The sequence below is a fragment of the Culex pipiens genome, chromosome 2, assembly GCF_016801865.2.
Source record: "Culex pipiens pallens isolate TS chromosome 2, TS_CPP_V2, whole genome shotgun sequence".
In the NCBI taxonomy this organism is placed as follows: Eukaryota; Metazoa; Arthropoda; class Insecta; order Diptera; family Culicidae; genus Culex; species Culex pipiens.
Window position 1 is genome coordinate 70,572,483 of NC_068938.1, and position 20,756 is coordinate 70,593,238.

The 20,756-nt window shown below is 37.4% G+C and overlaps 1 protein-coding gene across 1 annotated transcript in view; it reads left to right on the forward strand.

Moving 5' to 3' along the window:
* LOC120422362 (epidermal growth factor receptor substrate 15-like 1) overlaps positions 1–20,756 on the forward strand; it is a 30,608-nt gene that overhangs the window by 962 nt on the left and 8,890 nt on the right. The window contains exons 2-8 of the mRNA XM_039585773.2: positions 6,871–7,932; positions 7,993–8,142; positions 8,208–8,297; positions 8,831–8,872; positions 14,139–14,786; positions 14,845–15,033; positions 15,095–15,193. Of these exons, the coding sequence (XP_039441707.1) occupies positions 6,871–7,932; positions 7,993–8,142; positions 8,208–8,297; positions 8,831–8,872; positions 14,139–14,786; positions 14,845–15,033; positions 15,095–15,193 (2,280 nt within the window). The remainder of the gene's footprint in view (positions 1–6,870; positions 7,933–7,992; positions 8,143–8,207; positions 8,298–8,830; positions 8,873–14,138; positions 14,787–14,844; positions 15,034–15,094; positions 15,194–20,756) is intronic.

Genomic DNA, 20,756 nt, shown 5'->3' on the forward strand with positions numbered 1-20,756 from the left:
ACAACCCACCACAACAACCAGTGTCTGCAGGATTGAATGGGGGTTTGTGAAATGAAGATTTTAGTGATTTTGAGTGTTGCGTTGGTTTTTTTTAAAGAGTATACTAACTTTATGCAGTGCAGACCCGATAATCCAAACCCTGGATTATTCGAAGTTTTGATTATCCGAGGGTTTGTTTGTGACTTCGGATAATCGAATCATTAACAACTAAAAACGACTTGGACCAGTGCGTTGATGACCAAAATACCTTGTGTTTGAAGTCAAAATAAGCGAGCAATATTTTTAATAAATTGAACTTTGTTTCAACGCAATTTGTTGAGATTTAAAGGCTAACATCTTGATTAATTGTTGTACAAAAAATTAAACAAACAATCAACAATCGAAAATTACTACCAAATATTATACTGCTATTAGCATAAATATGCCTGGCACGAATACTCAAAGCGTGTTCTAGCGTGCTGCTCGTACTGACTCAGAGCAAGGGTGAGATGTAGGTGTAAGGGCAGTGCGTGTTCGTCGGGAACCTAGTGCATAAGATCGGTCAAGGCCCGTTCTTACACTGAAAATTGCGAATTGCGAATTGCGATTAATTGTTGTACCAAAAATTAAACAAACAATCAACAATCGAAAATTACTACCAAATATTATACTGCTATTAGCATAAATATCCCATTTGAATTTTAATCACTTTTGAGTCGGAATTTATGCCTTCCTCACCTTACTAAGAAATCACTCGCAAAATGAACTTCTTAATACGAGCTCCTAGACCCACTTTTACGTATACATATACATATCGACTCAGAATCAAAAACTGAACAAATGTCTGTGTGTGTGTTTGGATGTGGATGTGTAAACTTAAAAATTCTCACTCAATTATCTCAGCACTGGCTAAACCGATTTTAATCGTCTTATTCTCGTTCGATCCGTTTTAGGGTCACATAAGTCCCTACTGAAAATTATGGAGTTTAGTAAAGTACTTCAAAAGTTGTGGTAAAAAACCATTTTAAGGAGAGTCCGGAAGATTGTAAAAAGGGTTGTTTTTGTAAAGTCATGTCACAGAGGAACAGAGATTTAACACTGCATCGTGATTTTTGGTTCAACTTTTTGGTACATCGCACGCCTGCTACCAGCAAACCTTATGGATCCAAAAAGTAAAATGACTTTTCTTCGGACTCTGTGGTCATGTTATACATTTTTGGAAAGGTATTTAAAAGACCTTTCAAATGAGCCTAAAACATCGAAGATTTGATAACCCTATCACGAGTTTTTGGCACTTAAGTGTTATTTAAAAGTGTCCTATTTTCTTACCTCCACGTTGGCTTAGTTTAGTCATCATGATGACAAGGTGTAACCTAGCTGGTGGCCTGTGGAAACGACTCGTAAACCTTTGACCAGCGAGGGTCAGAGTAGAGACGGCTAGAAGAAAGGGGCGCGTCAATGTGGGAAAGGGAGGTAATTTGTGATTGTAGACGGTATTGTTTTGATTCGCAGTATGTTGAGTCAACTGCTGTGGATGTACCTGAAACATCGCACAACGGGGTTTCTCTTCTCTTCATTCTCAGCTACCACCTATCTTCTGTTTATTTTGTTTCACTGATTTTCTAACGTGGCTTCTGTTTACTATCCTCCATTTGATTTCGATTTTACTCATTTGATTCTCTTATTTCTCAACGCTTTTCCACTCTATTTTACCAATTGATGCTGCTGTAACAAACTGTCTGCTTTCCCTTAATTTGGCAGCGATGTTAATTTTGTTTATCATGTGCCTTTTCTTTATTTATCTTTTTGAATAATTTCTCATTTCCCTGTAAATTGTTCCCATTACAATCTAAACTTGTTTGTTACCTCTATTTATTAACAAGAGGCGTCGCGTCCACCTGTTCAACCTGTTCATAGGACAGGTGGTCATTTTGATGTATAATAATATTGATTAGCTTAATTATAATTGTACAATAATATATTTGTACGAACATGCGAACTCGTCGTAGAATCATGAAAACGCTAGACGGAATCATTGCACAGAACGCACAATGAAAATGTACCGCGCACTGCAAAATCTCCCAAGCAGCAGCCAACCTGTCCTAAATTCTTTTAGGACGGCTTCCCATACAAAGCATTTGCCGAATACATTCAAAGGCCTCTTAAGTGTACACGGCGGAATACTGTAGTGTGCGACGCTCAAACTGTGCAAAGCTGACACAGGACGGGCGCGCCACCCCCGAAAGAGCGGGAACATAGAGAGAGAAAATGACGGAACGGAGAGATGGAGAGAGCGACGCTTATTCTGGCGGCGACTCGAACGACTCGACCAAATTTTTGCTCTCGCGCTCTTTCTGTCGATTTTCATTGTGCGTTCTGTGAAATGATTTCGTCTGGCGTTTCATGATTCTACGACGAGTTCACATGTTCGTGCAATTATACTATTGAACATAATCTAAATTTAGACATTTTTTTACTTAATTTCAAATAAATTCAAAAAATTATAAAACTGGTTCAATCTTGCTTAAAATGATTATCAACGCCGATTGTTTTTAGTTGATTTTAAGTTTATTTACATCGAAATTTGGATTTTTTTAATTTTTCGAGCTATTATTGAAAGGGGAAGCGACATAAACTTAAACAAATATTTGTAACGGCCTAAGTATGTTAGCAGGTTTTGTACAATAAATTATGTTAATCAGGGTTGCTCAACCTTTTAGACTTTTCTGAAGTATTGACGGGCCGGAAAAAAATATTTGATAAAAATTGAAGAGAAAAATAATAAAAAAGTTATGTGCAACACTTTTCAAATATTTCATTCATATATTTAGATTTTAAGAAAAAAGACAAAGAAACAAAGTTTTTTTTATTTATTGTATAGAATGCCTTGTAATTATTTTTGCCGATTGTAATGAACCATAATATCATTATATGAATAACAAATCATTAAAACTTCTTTGTTCTTTGTTCTTTGATACATTAATTTTAATTTTTCAAAAATATTTGTAACGATCTCTATATTCAAACTGACGATTTTGCTTACATTTTTCCTTTTTTAAGCACAATTTTATCCCCGAAAATTTAACCTGAAAAACACCCTTTTACCCATTGCATCCTTGCTTATTAACTCATTCTTTGAGAATATATTTTTTCCATGTTTTGAGAAAAATAACATTCAATTTGAAGGATACGGAAATTTTTTGAAATTGAATTCAGTTTTCTTCAGCACATTTGTATGGATTATGATGGCACATTACGGAATGGAAAATGATGGTTTTAGCTCACGAAAAAAAATTCGTCGAATTTTTGAAATCAAATGATTGTAAGTCAACTGCTCTGTTGATTTATGCATTTTTAAACACTCTTTTTATCAAAATCTTTAACCCAATTTTTTCAATTTGTTTTTCTTTGTTTTGTTTTCATAAAGGAATTTATTTTGAACAGGTATTCAAAATGGCCACGCGTCGCCTCTGTTATTAACTATTTTTAATTTCTTTATCTACTTCATAAATTACTGTCTTTCTTTTACTATTGATTCTTTACATAGTATATTTCCATCACTGTCCATTGTTTTGAAACTCTACCTTTTTCTTAAGCAAGTGAGGTTCGAGCCCTAACTCAATTTATGGAATGATTAAGGGATTAACACAAATATTACTATTGTACTTTTGAAAAACTTTTCTAAAATGCTTAGGACCAAAATATTGTAACAAAACACCGCGACAGAAGAAATAGCAACAGATTAACAAGACTCAACAATAGGGAAGATTTCAGGAGAAAACAATACACAGTAAATAACAATATGTTTTTGAATTCAAACTAAAAATATAACAGTTTTTGCTTTAATGAAAATTAATAGGCACACTATAAATAGTTAGGCGCTTATACTTGCATCAAACCCTACGTAATGTACCACCCCCGGCCGAGTTAAAATCGTTAAAATGCGTAACCGGAAAAGAAGGTGTGCATGCCTGGCACGAACACTCAAAGCGTGTTCTAGCGTGCTGCTCGTACTGACTCAGAGCAAGAGTGAGATGTAGGTGTAAAAGCAGTGCGTGTTCGTCGGGAACCTAGTGCATAAGATCGGTCAAGGCCCGTTCTTACACTGAAAATTGCGAATAATAAAAAATAAAAATAAAAAAAACCCGATTTAATCCCACCAGGGGTGAGATAGAGCCTTTCTTACTAAAGAATATAACTTCTTTCTTGAATTCATAACATCGACTTTGTTTATTAGTAACGTCAGCACAAAAGAAATTGACATGATACAAAAAATCTTATGATGAAAGCAAGGTATTATTATGGAGTGTTTTCCAAAAGAAATTGAAAAAGCAATTTTCACCAAAAGAATATTTTTAATCGTACAAATTCTTAATCAAACAAGCGTTTATGACAAACGCGAGCATAGCAAGCTTTCCATGCGCCAGTGACGACGCACACCGCGGTTTTGGTGTTCTAGTTTTGGTACGAGCCCATACACCGAACAAAGCAGGCGCAAAGCAAAACCGAGGTACAAGTGAACCGCGTGTGCCGCACGGTGCAGGGAAGTTTGCCATTCAGCATCTACGAAAGTGAGAGAGTCAGAGATAGCTATTTTTACAACCGCACCACTACACAACTATGATAACGATATAAACGATGAAAAGTTTAGAAAGCTCCTATTGGAATCCAATGACCTCTGATAAAATAAACTTACGAAATCACGACAAAATGAAGCCTACCTCAAGACGATTTTAGGAGCACACGGGAAACACAGTTTTTGTAGCCGGATGAATGTCCTATGTCGCAAAAGTTTTTGCATAAACATTGGACAATTATGCAAAAACGGACAGGGCAAAAGAAACCGAAAAGCTACGATATCTTACATGTTGTAGGAAACATCGGTAGACAAGCTACTACAAACGAGTATATCTCGAGCCACAACATATATGCGCCAGCATTCTGGCGCCAGTATTCGAAGCTCAACTTGACATCTTGTCGACTTGGCGACGAAGCGTCGAGAATCGATGCAGTGTGATTCTTTAGCGATTTTTTCGATTAAAATCCATGCTGAATCGTCATATTTACGAACATGAAAATGATGTCCGGCCATAAAGTAAAACCTGTACCTTTCTTTAGTAAGAAATGCAAAAAAAAAAATCGGTAATCCATAAATCGATAAATATTTAAAGGAATTTTCAATCTCATTAAAAAGTGGCAAGAAAGACGTCAAACATCGCATTCGCAATCAATTTAACTAAACAAAGTCATGAAATTAAAATTATTTTAATTATTCCTCCAAACTAGCAGGCCAAGGGTGCACATGATACTGATGATACTCGTCGGTTGACACACCTAGGCGAGGAACATCCCGGAAAGAGCCCAACTACATCCGTAGTGCTGTTTGGACAAAACAGTATGGCTCTGGTTCCTTGCAAGTGTCCTATTTTCTTACCTCCACGTTGGCTTGGTTTAGTCATCATGATGACAAGGTGTAACCTAGCTGGTGGCCTGTGGAAACGACTCGTAAACCTTTGACCAGCGAGGGTCAGAGTAGAGACGGCTAGAAGAAAGGGGCGCGTCAATGTGGGAAAGGGAAGTAATTTGTGATTGTAGACGGTATTGTTTTGATTCGCAGTATGTTGAGTCAACTGCTGTGGATATACCTTAGCATCGCAGAACGGGGTTTTCTTTTTTCCATTTCAGCTAACAGCTATCTTCTGTTTATTTTGTTTCACTGTTTTTCTAAAACGGCTTCTGTTTACTATCCTCCATTTGATTTCGATTTTACGTATTTGATTCTCTTATTTCTCAACGCTTTTCCACTCTATTTTACCAATTGATGCTGCTGTAACAAACTATCTGCTTTCCCTTAATTTGGCAGCGATGTCAATTTTGTTTATCATGTGCCTTTTCTTTATGTATCTATTTGAATAATTTCTCATCTTCCCTGTAAATGTCCCATCATAACAATAATCTAAGCTTGTTTGTTACCTCTTTTTATTAACTATTGTTAATTTCTATATCTACTTCATAAATTACTATCTTCCTTTTACTATTGATTCTTTACAAAGTATGTTTCCTTCACTCCTTCATTGTTTTGAAACTTCACCTTTTTCTTAAGCAAGTGAGGTTCGAGCCCTTACTCAATTTATGGGATGGTTAAAGGATTAACACAAATATTACTATTGTATTTTTGGTAAACTTTTATAACATGCTTAGGACCAAAAATTGTAACAAAACACCGCGACAAAAGAAATAGCAACAGATAAACACGACTCAACAATAGGGAAGATTTCAGGAGAAAACAATACACAGTAAATAACAATTAGTTTTTGAATTCAAACTAAAAATAAAACAGTTTTTGCTTTAATGAAAGTTGATAGGCATACTTTAAATGGTTAGGCGCTTATACTTACATCAAACCCTACGTAATGTACCACCCCCGGCCGAGTTAAAATGCGTAACCGGAAAAGAAGGTGTGCATGCCTAGCACGAACACTCAAAGCGTGTTCTAGCGTGCTGCTCGTACTGACTCAGAGCAAGGGTGAGATGTAGGTGTAAGGGCAGTGCGTGTTCGTCGGGAACCTAGTGCATAAGATCGGTCAAGGCCCGTTCTTACACTGAAAATTGCGAATTGCGAATTATTCCTCCAAACTAAATTTTAGTGTTGGAAAAAAAAGTTGACAAATCGTAAATAATCGAAATATATAAGTCTAAAAATTGCAATTTTCATCACCCAAAACCATTTTGGCAGCACTGCATTTTATCCATTCACCTTGCCTCACATGATTAGCTTTACGCGAGAGCAACAACTCCGCTGAGTGAAAATCGATATTATTGATATTTTTTGTTTCCCCACACTCTACAACCACTAATCCTGATATCCGTGTCTGCCTTTACCTTTCACAGCTCGACCCAAAGGAGAGCAATGAGATCGGGGCGCTCGAAGCGGCAAAATTTCTCAAAAAATCCGGACTAAGCGATGTGGTACTGAGCCGCATCTGGGACCTGTCGGATCCGACCGGCCGCGGGTTCCTCAACAAGGATGGCTTCTTCGTAGCACTCAAGCTGATTGGTCTGGCCCAGGACGGATCCGATATCAACATGAAGAACATCTACAACGTGCTGGGGAAGCCGCCGCGGGTCGGAGACTTGCCGAAGGTTCCTACCCAGGTCAAGCTGGTCGCGACGGAGAACACGGACTGGTCGATGAAGCCCGAGAAGCGGCAACAGTACGAGCAGTTGTTTGAGTCGTTGGGTCCTTCCGGGGGGTTGCTGCCGGGGGCGAAGGTGCGCTCGACGTTGATGAATTCGAAGCTGCCGGTGGACACGCTAGGGCGCATTTGGGACCTCGCCGATCAGGACCGCGACGGCAGCCTGGACAAGCACGAGTTTTGCGTGGCGATGCATTTGGTGTACGAAGCACTGGACAAACGAGCCATTCCGGCGACCCTGCCGCCACAACTCCAACGCAACGCAGCGGTCAACAATAACAGCTTCGATGCATTCGGCGGCGATGGCGGCTTTGTGGCCAACTTCCCGACAGACATTGCCCCGCCACCGGTGGTTCCACCTCTTCCTGCGGTCACGCGACCAGCCATGCCGCCGGCCATTCCGCCGATGGTTCCACTCATTCCGGCCGGCGGTGGTGATCCGAACGCTTGGGTCGTATCCACGCTGGAACGCTGCCGTTACGAGGAGATATTCAACAAGAGTGATACCGACCGGGACGGGCTCGTATCCGGGTTCGAAATCAAGGAAGTATTCCTGCAGTCGGGCGTGCCCCAGAACCTGCTGGCCCAGATCTGGGGCCTGTGCGACACCAACCAGTGCGGCAAGCTGCGCCTGGAGGAGTTTTGTCTGGCGATGTGGTTCGTTGACCGCGCCAAGAAAGGCATCCCGCCACCGGAGGTGCTCGCGCCGAACATGGTTCCACCGGGCATGCGGAAGGGCTCACTAATTGCCGCAGCGGTAAGAACTTGCGCAAACCTGGTGTGGTGCAGCAAGCTGTAACGAGTTTCTCTTTCGCAGGAACCAAAACCAACGTACAACAATCCAGAGCTAGAGATGATTTCCAAAGAGATTGAAGAGTTGTGCAAGGAGCGGCGCCTGATGGAGCAGGAGGTCGCCCAGAAGGAGGCCGACGTGCGAATAAAGCGCGGCGAGGAGCGTAGCTTGCAGGTTAGTTTGTCCCAAAACATAAGTTTTCGAGTGTCAAATACTAAAAGTTGAGTTTTCTTTTCCAGAGCGAGAAGGACACGCTGACGGCCACGCTAAAGCAGCTTGAGAATCAGAAGGGCGAGGCGCAGAAACGCTTGGACGACCTCAAGAACCAGGTATGAGAGTGACTGCTTCTTTTTTTATTTCATTTGATCTTTATTTAGTCTATAATCAGCTTTAAAAGGTTTTATCGCACCTTTTTCACTATTATCTCATTTGCGCGCTAACATTACACTACAAATAACACAGCTTACTGACAGACACTAGCACAAACGTTGCACGCAGATTATGCAATGATAACTAACCAAATTAATCCACTTGAATCTAGTGGAAAGTATTAACCCCACTAATCGCATGGAATTTGAGGGGGGAAGTGCGCTAATCACACCTTGACCTTTCAGCATTTTTTGCACTCGTGGGTGGCGGCACAGTTCCGTCTGACCAAAAACAGTCGGAAGCAAATTGTGTACGCCACACCTGAGTGCAAACGTAGTAGATTGCATTTCGATGCGTGTGCCCGGGATTGTACACTCCTAACCATATTTTTATTTTATTTTGCCTCTTGGTTTTTCGTTAATCGGTTCGGTTTGAAATAACAACGGTGTTTGTGTGTGCTCTTAAAACAAAACTTGCGTGAAAAACCGTGTAGAGAGTTGAAGTAGATGCGGAGATTGCTATTGCTCGAGAGCAGGTTAGTTTTTGGTTTATTTTTTTATTATTTTGTCTTACCTTTTGTTTTTATTTTGTCTTTTGTTTAGTTTGCAATTGGTTGTTATACTTTTAATCCTATGTTTGTATCTTCCTTACTAACGTTGCATTGCTCAGTGATATTTTGGTTCGGTTTTGTTTGCTAAATCGTTTGATTTTTTTTGAATTTTATTCAGCTTACTTGACTTCTTTTGTTTTCTTTTTCTGTTTTTAATACCTTGTATGTTTTTTTGTTTATTTGATCTTCTACCCGAAACGATTCTCTAGAAGTATTTTTTCATATTTCTTTAGAAAAACTCATTTTCCATGTAAATTCCATTTCGAAAACAATATTTTCATTTTTTTTAATCAAAACTAACATTCCTAAAGGGCCACACATGAGCAGTTCTCTAGGAGGTCGGTCATTCAATTTTTTTTGTATTTTTTAATCCGATTGAAACTTTTTTGATGCCTTCGGTGTGCCCAAAGAAGCCATTTTGCATCATTAGTTTGTCCATATAATTTTCCATACAAATTTGGCAGCTGGCCATACTAAAATGATGTATGAAAATTCAAAAATCTGTATCTTTTGAAGGAATTTTTTGATCGACTTGGTGTCTTCGGCAAAGTTGTAGGTATAGATACGGACTACACTGGAAAAAAAATAATACACGGTAAAAAAAAATGGTGATTTTTTTATTTAACTTTTTATCACTAAAACTTGATTTGCAAAAAAAACACTATTTTAATTTTTTTTATTTTTTGATATGTTTTAGAGGACATAAAAATTCAATTTTACGCCCTTTTAAAATGTTAGTCTTGATTTGAAAATTTTGAAAATATTGTTTTTGAAAAGATTGGAAAATTTCTCAAATATTTGATATTTTAACATTGAAAATCGGACCATTAGTTGCTGAGATATCGACATTGAAAAATGGTGGGCTGTTTGGGTGAGACTTAAAAAACATCAATTTTCCTGTTTTTTAACCTTTGCATTGCAATATCTCAGCAACTAAAGGTCGTATCAACAAAGTCGCAATAAGCAAAATATAGAGAATTTACTCAGCGTTTCAAAAATATTTTTGTCAAAAGTGGGCAAACATGTGCACTAATTTAAAAAAATGGAAAACTTCGACTATTTTCAAAAAAGTCACCTAAATATGGATTTAACTGGAAAACGGTGCACTTTATCAAAATTTCAGTAAAGTACTTTTTGATTGCAAATTTGATTTTACATCGAAAAATGAAGTTGAAAAATTTTTGCGACCAAAATTTCGATTTTTTGAAAAAATAGTATTGATTAAAAAATTCATAACTCGGTCAATGATTTTTTGCACAACCTGGAAATTTCTGAAAAGTTGGCATTTTATGTCCTCTAAAACATATAAAAAAAATAGTGTTTTTTTGCAAATCAAGTTTTAGTGATAAAAAGCTAAATAAAAAAAAACACCAAATTTTTTTTACCGTGTATTATTTTTTCCAGTGTAGTCCGTATCCATACCTACAAATTTGCCGAAGACACCAAATCGATCAAAAAATCCCTTCAAAAGATACAGATTTTTGAATTTTCATACATCATTTTTGTATGGACAGCCGCCAAATTTGTATGGAGAATTATATGGACAAACTAATGATGCAAAATGGCTTCTTTGGGCATACCGAAGGCACCAAAAGAGTTTCAGCCGGTTTAACAAATACAAAAATTAAAAATAATAAAAAAAACTGATTTCGTAGAGAACTGCTCACATTCAATATTACGTCCTGTTGAAATGTTAGTCTTGATTGATTGAAATGAGCCACTATAAGTTGCTGAGATATCGACATTACAAAGTGGTTTGTTGTTTGGGTGAGACTCAGAAAACATTCATGTTTTTAAATCTTTGCATTGCAATATCTCAGCAACTGAGTGTCATATCAACAAAGTTCAAAAACGCAAAATTAGTGAATTTTCTCAGCTTTTCAAAAATAAGTTTGAAAAGTGTCCAAACATGAGCACTAATTTAAAAAAAAATAACTGCGACTAATAAAAGTTACCTAAAAATTGCTATAACTTGAAAACGGTGCACCTTATCAAAATTTCACTTGAGTTCTTTTTTTAGTGAATTTTCTCAGCTTTTCAAAAATAAGTTTGAAAAGTGTCCAAACATGAGCACTAATTTAAAAAAAAAAAAAATAACTGCGACTAATAACAGTTACCTAAAAATTGCTATAACTTGAAAACGGTGCACTTTATCAAAATTTCACTTGAGTTCTTTTTGATTGCAAATTCGATTTTACATTGTAAAATTAATGTGACAAATTTGTGTGTCCAATATTTCGATTTTTCATTCAAAAATTTATAACTCGGTCAACGTTTTTTTGCCTATTCTGGAAATTTTTGAAAAGTATGGCATTACATCAGAAAATAAAATTTGCATATCAAGTTTTAGTAACAAAACATGAAATTTAAAATCACTTAAAAATTTTACCGTGTATCATTTTTTTCAGTTTAGATCTTTTCATACCTACAACTTACACCAAATCTATCAAAAATTTCCTTCAAATGATACAGATTTTTGAATTTTCAAATATCATTCTGTATGGACAGCTACCAAATTTGTATGGAAAATATGGACAAACTTATGATGCAAAATGGCTTCTTTGCGCATACCGAAGGCACCAAAAAAGTTTCAGCCGGATTGAAAAATTCATAAAAAAAAAATAGAATTGAATAAGGCAAGGAATAAGGCTTTCTAGGCCCAGTGAAAAAAATATAATTTAACTCAAAAATGACGAACTCCTCGTCACAGTGTCCTGATGCAAATAATGATCGAGCTGTAGCTGTCACAGCCCTGCGAAGTATGTTGTCTGACATATCGGGCAGCCAGTCAAAAAAACCAGCTAGAAGTCGCCTGACAAAAAACTTTTGCTAGAAAGAGATAGGAAACCTGATGCAAACAAACGTCCAGCTGTCATGCAAACATACTTTGAATGTGTTGGTAAATTTGTGACTAGAAAGCCTTATTGAATTGAAATAAACATGGCCGCCAAATGGCCGATTGGGAATGATGCCTTTTAGAACCTTAACCTCTCTTTCTTTCTTGACCGTACGTTGCTGCGCGGTGACAGTAATCATTTGAATGCAGTCATGGGGCAAGGCATATAGATTTGATAAGGTAAGGCGGGTTTCCCAGCTGTAAAAAAAATAGTTAGCGAAACCCACGAACTATTGAAAAAAAAAAAAAAAATACAAAAAAAGAATCCGGATTTTTTTGTGTAGATTTTCAGAAAAGTGAAAGTTTGATTACTTCTGGGCATATTTCACCGGATTTTTTCTGTATTGTAAAAGGGACCAAAATACGCTTTACCATTAATTTTATTTTTTACAGATTTTTTTTTGTTTGTTTTGAAAACGTTTTTTGGTTCAGTTTGGCATGCTAAACAACCATTCAGCAAAAAATCCGGTTAAATCTGCCCGAAAATAGTCAAATTTTACTTTTCTGAAAATCTCCATATAAAATCCACTGTTCGTGCAAACTTTTTTTTTGACAGCCGGAAATTCCTCCTTACCTTATCTAATCTACATGAATGTAATATCAACATCGAATTTTCATCACAGCAATTTTCCAGTTCCTTTTGGGGTCTCAAACAACTCCCCAAAGTTTGGGAACGATTGGTTTAGTCCTCACTTTGCGCAAAGCGATTCAATTTTCTATGGAAATTTGTATGGAAAAGTTTTTTTTTTTTGATATTTATAAAATTCACGTTTCACGCTGTACTAACACAGGATTCATATTCGGATGCTCTGGTAGGTGATTTACATTTTTCCCGGTGAGAGTATGGGGCTAGCTTCCTCAACACCGGTCATAATAGTGTTTTTTGCTCTAAAATCACGTATTAGACCAGTTTTGAGGAAGGCGTGAAGCGTGAATTTTATAATTTTCCAAATCCTAGATTTGTTTTCCCATAAAAATTTCCAAAAAAAAAAACTTAATTGCTTTGCGCTAAGTCAAGACTAAACCAATCGTTCCCAAACTATGCTCAATAAATTTTAAAAACTTGTTTTTTTTCCATACAACCATATTACACCCTAATGGCCTTAGGGAAAGTGATCGGCATTTCGGTAAAATTTCAAACGAACGGGCTCTACGTGAATGGTGACAGTCAAGTGACTATGAGTAACTTTGCGTTGCACTTGTTAAGGCAAACAAACCGCGTTTGCCATCAAAAATACATTCGTACAGAGCACTCTTTGACACTCTACCGAAATTCCGATCACCTCTCCCATGAATGCATTCAAATGACTGCTCGCACGACCAAGCAAGAGAGAGGGATGTGAGATGAGCAAAAAGAAAAGAGAGCATTTGCCTTCGTGACTGGCAGCCGCTTGAGTTCAAAGCTCGATTTCGTTCGTTTCAACTTCGTGACGTTTGCGTCGAAACGATCATGACTTCCGTAGTAACAGTTCAATAGGTCAAATCTGCGCTTGTAAATAGGCAGTGTATCCCTTTTGCTCAAGTGACAGTTTAGTCAAGTAAGAGGGGGATAGTCTGCTTGTTTAAAAACGCAGATTCGCCTTATTGAATTGTTACTACGGACTTTATGCGAGCGTTTATCTTGGATCTTCCATCCTAGATTTCTTGTTTCCAGAACACTTTATTTTTTATGATTCGATTATCCAGTTGATCAGATTTTTGTTAGATTAAATTGTTTTAAATATATTTCTGAAAATTTTGTTTAATTTTTCATCGTTTTTAGAATTTTTATTATTTTGCATATTTAAAAAATTTAAAATATTCAAAACATTCCTCCCAATATTACACCCAATTGAATATTGAGAGCTAAGAGACTTGTTGGGAAGGACTGAAATTAAAAAAAAAAACAAGAATAAATTTTGAAATAAGAGCAAAACAACACCAAAATATCATTGACCAACGCCAACACACACGATTGGAACGAAAGTCCCCTTGAAAAAAAGGAAAAAAATGCACGACACAAAAATTCGCAACTTCCAGTTTTGGTTAGTTATTACTGCGCAACATTCCTGCAACACAATGCAATGCACAGACACCGCCGCGCATCGTGCATACAAATCATCTCTCATTTGCCATTTCGATTTCAATTCCAGCCGTGTGTGCTTGCGTGCTTGTCCAAAATGTGCTTCCTTTTCTTGGTTTGTGGGTTTTTTTTTGTTGTTGGGTGGTGGGATGTCGAAGGCGACTTCTCTTCAATGTTGAATGTTTACTAAACCTTTGAGTTTTTGAGCTAATTAATTATTTCCGTACTTTAAGGTCAACAAGATTCGCGAACAATGCCAGAAGCAGGAAGATACGCTGAAGGATCAGGAAGGTGAGCTGGATTCGCGCCGTTCCGAGCTGCAGAAGCTCAAGGACGAGGAGCAAGCGCTGGAGCGAGAGTACAACTCGTGCACCAAGGACGTCGATCGGCTCACGTCGCAGCTGCAGGACACCCAGCTGGAGATTAGCCAGGTCAAGGCGATGGTCACGCAGATCCAGGAGTACCAGCGCCAGATGACGGACGCGCTGGCCATGTTCCGCAACGCGATCGACACGAACGATCCGTCGCTGGTGTCGGACTATTCGCTCAAGATCGAGCCCGAGTTCCGCGAGGCCAAGCAGGCCCTCGAAGAGAAAGAGGTGGAGAACGCCAACAAGCGCGATCCGTTCGGAGATAATAAGGCGGCGGCTGCCGCGAACGGGTTCGGTGGGGTTTCGGACGGGGAGACCGGCTTTGGGGATGATTTCAAGACGAACGGATTCGGGACCCAGTTCGATACGAACACCAACAATGGCTTCCAAAGTGGCGGCGGTTTCGATGATGGCTTTGCCAACGCGTTCGATAACAAGCCGAGAGATCCGTTTGGAAGTGGTGGAGGCCATGCCGATCCGTTTGCCGAGACGCGGGCAGCGGCCGCTGAGGTAAGGTTTTTGTACAAGTTCGAAGAAGACAAATTTCGAAAATCATTTCAATTTTCAGGCCCCCAAGGACGAGTTCGGTTGCGATCCGTTTGCCATACTTCACGCCCCAACCAACGCTAGTCAGGCGCTCACGCCCAGCCCGAGCCGATCGGTGGCCCCGCCCCGGCCGGAATCACCGAGCCCGGCCCTGCCGCCCAAGAAGGCGAAACAACCTCCGCCAAGGCCCGCTCCGCCGAGACCACTGCAGGTGAGTCCAAAATTTCTTTTGTGGTCCGAGCGGCACGACCAACCGCATCTTTTCCCCGTAGGGTCCGACCCCAACCAAGCCGGCCCCACCCGCGACGGACGCGTTCGGCGATAGCAGCGGCGGCGGCGGATTCGCCAACTTTGCCGACTTCGACAATAAGGTGATTGTCAATAATCGTATTATCTTTCGTGTTGGCACAAAACCTAGGTGGACCTAGTTGCACCTTCTTTCTTCCTTCAAATAACCCACTGTTGCATGGTTTTCAATCTATCGTTTGATCCTTCTCTGGCTAGCGACCAAAGAGTTTTGTTTTTATTCTTCTTCTTTTTAGTTTGTAGTACTTGTTAGTTGCATGGCACCTGAATATCTTCCCTCTGTTTTAACATTTTATCTAATCCACTGAATGGTATTAGCGCTAGTGCAATAGAGAGTAGTGCGTTCTAAACCACCACAACTCACAGTAACCAGTAACCGATCCAGTTGTGTAGCAAAAACTAATAAAAGCATTATTAATCTTGTGTTTTACTTTATTTTTTAACCCTTACTAATCGGTCACACTTGTAGAAGTCATCAAATACCATCTACCTCATGTTGATCATTCATTCTTTATTATTCGTTGAGGGTTGTTTTAAGATATTCATCAAACTTGATTACTGAGAAAGAAAACTTAGTACTCCAGAATTAAAAAAAGCGTTTCAAAAATCGTATTTTAAAAGCTACACTAAGATTGTGATTCTGTAAAAAAAATCGGTGGTGGGCCATTCTTCACCAACTTCAATTTCCGTGCAACTTTGCTCTGGAGGAAAAATTTTGGCCATCTGAGCAGTTCTCTACGGAATCGGTCTTTTTTCTTTAATTTTATTTTTTGTATTTTTTAATCCGACTGAAACTTTTTTGGTGCCTTCAGTATGCCCAAAGAAGCCATTTTGCATCATTAGTTTGTCCATAAAATTTTCCATACAAATTTGGCAGCTGTCCATACAAAAATGAAATGAACTTCAAAAATCTGTATCTTTTGAAGGAATTTTTTGATCGATTTGGTGTCTTGGGCAAAGTTGTAGGTATGGATATGGACTACACTGAAAAAAAATGATACACGGTAAAAAAAATTTTGGTGATTTTTAATTTAACTTTTTGTCACTAAAACTTGATTTGCAAAAAATCACAATTTTTTATTTTTTTTATTTTTTGATATGTTTTAGAGGACATAAATTGCCAACTTTTCAGAAATTTCCAGAATGGGCAAAAAATCTTTGACCGAGTTATGATTTTTTTAATCAATTCAGATTTTTTCAAAAAATCGAAATATTGGTCGCAAAAATTTTTCAACTTCATTTTTCGATGTAAAATTGAATTTGCAATCAAAAAGTACTTTAGTGAATTTTTAATAAAGTGCACCGTTTTCAAGTTATAACCATTTTTAGGTAACTTTTTTGAAAATAGTCTCAGTTTTTCATTTTTTAAAATTAGTGCCCATGTTTGCCCACCTTTGAAAAAAATATTTTTGAAAAGCTGAGAAAATTCTCTATATTTTGCTTTATTGAACTTTGTTAATACGACCCATAGTTGCTGAGATATTGCCATGCAAAGGTTAAAAAACAGGAAAATTGATGTTTTCTAAGTCTCACTCAAACAACCCGCCATTTTCTAATGTCGATTTCTCAGCAACAGCATTTCAAACGGGCCAAACGTTCAATTTTACGCCCATTTTACCGTTTGAAAATTCAGTAAACTTCACCGAATTCGGTAAAATATCGAAGTGTGTGAGGAGATACAAATTTGGTGTCAATGGGACTTTTAAGTAAAATTGGAAGCCCGATTTGATAGCGTGCTCAAGAATCCGAAGTTAATAAATAGTTTTTAAATCGCTGCCATTTCCCGTTACTCAACTGTTAAAAATCGTGTCATGGGGTGACCAAAAGAAAAATAAAAAAGTCTAAATTACAAGCCGTGGTTTCAACAGCTGTACGAAAAAAAGTTGTTTTGCAATCTCTAGTTATAAAAATTTGCAAGAATTGAAAAAAAATGCGGTATGTACTGTACTTTGGAATTTCCTAAAACAAGTCAAAAAAACTAAAATTATTGAAAAATGTTAAATTTTTTTATATGTTTTAGTTTTAAGTAGACACCTCTTCCAAAATTTTCCCAAAAAATCAGTGGGCAATAAAAGTTATTGAAATCATAAAAAAATTTAAACTTTGTAAATAGCAGAATTAAAAAGAGATTTGATTTCTTTAGTCCAGTGGTTCTCAACCATTTTCATTACATTTCCTCTTTTTCTAATTTCCAAGAACTTAATTTTCAAGAATTTTTTTAGAAGAAAATGAGAACATTCGCAGGATTGTTACTATTATGGCATTTTTAAAGGCTTTATTTTGTATTCCTAATAAGTCCAAATTTGGCAAAACTATTTTGTTACGAAAATTATCATTTGAAAACGTGTAGAACAAATGTAAATATTTCCAGATTCTTTTTAAATTTTTACTGCTCATGTAAAATTCCACAAAAAAAATCTGCTTGAAAAAAAAAAACAGATTAATTTTATACTTGATTTTTTGTATAGCTTTTGTTTCATATTTAAATCATTATTCAGCAAAAGCTCACAGAAGTTATGTTTGACCAGTCTTAAATTTAAAAATATCAAATAACTTTGTAATTGTTTATAGAATGAAAAAAAACTCAAACTTTTTTCAAAGATTTGTTCGTGTTTATAAAATTTTGCAGTTGCAAATATTTTCCATATAAAACCCACTATTATTTGACAGCTAAAAACCCCACCTTATATAACCAACATATCTTGGGCTGGTTGGGTAGTGGCTGATGCACAAAGTGATTTGTTTACCTTTTTTCGGCACCATCAGCAAACGTCAAACCATACAAATTTGCTGCCGGATCTTTTCCGGGAGAGTTCCGGAAAAAGATCCGGCAGCAATTTGTACTGAGCGGATTCGCTTATTCGAATGTAAATGCTAATGACTAACAGCTGTCAAAAGCTTGAAACCACGTGTTCGGAATTTGTCGAACAACGGGGTTGAAACGTCAACATCAGTTTGACATCTGGTTTTGACGGTTTAGTGCTTTTTAATTCGAATACGTTTGAATTAGCGAGTGTTCGAGTTAGCGGACATTCGAAGTAACGAAATTCGAATTAGCGAATCCACCTCGTATTGATTTGACGTTTGCTGAGGGTGCCGAAAAGTTTGGTTATGTTACTGTTTTCAAAAGACAATGGGTACAGGGAGAATGTCCCACCAATACAGCTTTAATTTTGACGCATCGCTGGAGGCTTTTTGGAGCAAATGTCAAATTTGCAAACCATTTTTAGCGATACTTCTTAGAATTTTCTTGTTTTTGCATTTTGTGTTATTTTGGCCTATTTTTATTTGAAATATTCAAGTTTTTTTCAAAACGTAGCTGCATTTTCTCCTTACCGGTAGCCATCCTCTGTGCTTGTTAGGAAACTTTTGATTTGCCCTGAATTCGTATTGTCGTTGTCGTGTTTTTTTGTTTGCTGCTCAGTCGAGCAGTGCCATGTACGTTTTTCCCACCTGAAAGATCAGCTGCAATATTTACCGAAACGTTCTTCTTTCTTCTTTTTCGTGTTACCGAACTCTCTATCTTACAGTGAACATCATCTAGCGATAGCTTCTTAACAGTTTAAAAATACTAACTAATTATAACAAAACAAAAAGTAACAAAGCATAGCCGTGTTTGAAGTGAACAAAAAAAATCATTTAGATCCCTTACGCAACCATAAGCGAAACTTAACCAATTGAACAGAATGAAGCAACAAAAATTCGACAACTATGCATCTACACAAACAAAGAGACACACACATACATTAGCCTGTCCCATTTTGAGGTCATGTCGAGGAATTTCAGGTGCTCACTTCTTAAATGATAGATTATGATGTTAGGAACAATGTTTTCTTAGACAAGAAAAAATAATAAAATACTTTCTCGCACCCCCTAGCCGATTTACTGAAAAAAGTCACTTTTTTGAACAAATTTTCTAAAATCGCTTGGAATCAATACAAAAACTGTTTCGATCAGGTGTGTATTATCTTCAAACGATAGGTTTTTGTCCATAGATTAAGATGCACTATCAATATTGGACCAAAATTTAAGTTTTTGGACTCTCCCAGGCGGATTTGTGTCGAAAAAATCGCATTTTTTCGAAACTTTTTTCAGAAATGTTCATTTAATTTAGGGTAGCCTATTTTTCCCAGTGAAACCAATACATGCAGCTTGTAGGAAATTTCATGGCGAACATTTTTTCCTCTGAGAAAATGCAATTTCGACACTCCAGAGCCGAGATATTTGAGTTTTAGTGAGGAAAAAAGTGACAATTTTCAAAATTTCTCAGAATTCAGAAGCAAGGCCTACTAATTACACGATGTAGCAAGCATATGTCTCAATGGTCAGGGTATGCTTTTTTATAGTAATTTTGGCCGCTGAATCCGAATCTGAAATCAAATTTCGTGTAAACAGTGATGTTTTGGAGCTACACCCTTTTGGAATGTTATTTGCGTGTTTAAGAGGCAGTTTTTGTAAATATTGATCGGTTTGTTTTAGAGGTCGTATCAAGGTGCTCCGATTTGGATGAAACTTTCAGCGTTTGTTTGTCTGTACATGAGATGAACTCATGCCAAATATGAGCCTTTTACGACAAAGGGAAGTGGGATAAAACGGGCATTGAAGTTTGAATTTTCTGAGGATTTCAAATATGACAAAAGTGAGACTAAAAAGTGCCGCTATGGATGCCTACAGGACAATAACTAACGTTGTAAAATGTTTGTTATAGAAAAATCGAAAAACTATGAGAAAAACTGTGATTGGCCAAAAAGTTATTACCGTAGGCTTATAGTCCATGAAATTACCTATCTTTTGAACTAAAAGAGTATGGGTGTTGGAGGCTGTTGCAAAAAGATATTGAGGTTTAAAAAAAACCATTTTAACAGTAATTTGCAAAAGCTATGAGAAAAAGTTAAACCAATCCTGGATGCCTATGGCCCATTTTGAAGTGCTTCAAAAGACCTTTCGAATGCATCTAAGAGAGTGGGAATTGATGAAGTTTTACTAAAATGCGAGCAATTTAATTTTAAGATTTTTTATATTTTTTCCCCACTTCCCTTTGTCGTAGAGGGCTCATATTTGGCATGAGTTCATCTCATGTACAGACAAACAAACGCTGAAAGTTTCATCCAAATCGGAGCACCTTGATACGACCTCTAAAACAAACCGATCAATATTTACAAAAACTGCCTCTTAAACACGCAAATAACATTCCAAAAGGGTGTAGCTCCAAAACATCACTGTTTACACGAAATTTGATTTCAGATTCGGATTCAGCGGCCAAAATTACTATAAAAAAGCATACCCTGACCATTGAGACATATGCTTGCTACATCGTGTAATTAGTAGGCCTTGCTTCTGAATTCTGAGAAATTTTGAAAATTGTCACTTTTTTCCTCACTAAAACTCAAATATCTCGGCTCTGGAGTGTCGAAATTGCATTTTCTCAGAGGAAAAAATGTTCGCCATGAAATTTCCTACAAGCTGCATGTATTGGTTTCACTGGGAAAAATAGGCTACCCTAAATTAAATGAACATTTCTGAAAAAAGTTTCGAAAAAATGCGATTTTTTCGACACAAATCCGCCTGGGAGAGTCCAAAAACTTAAATTTTGGTCCAATATTGATAGTGCATCTTAATCTATGGACA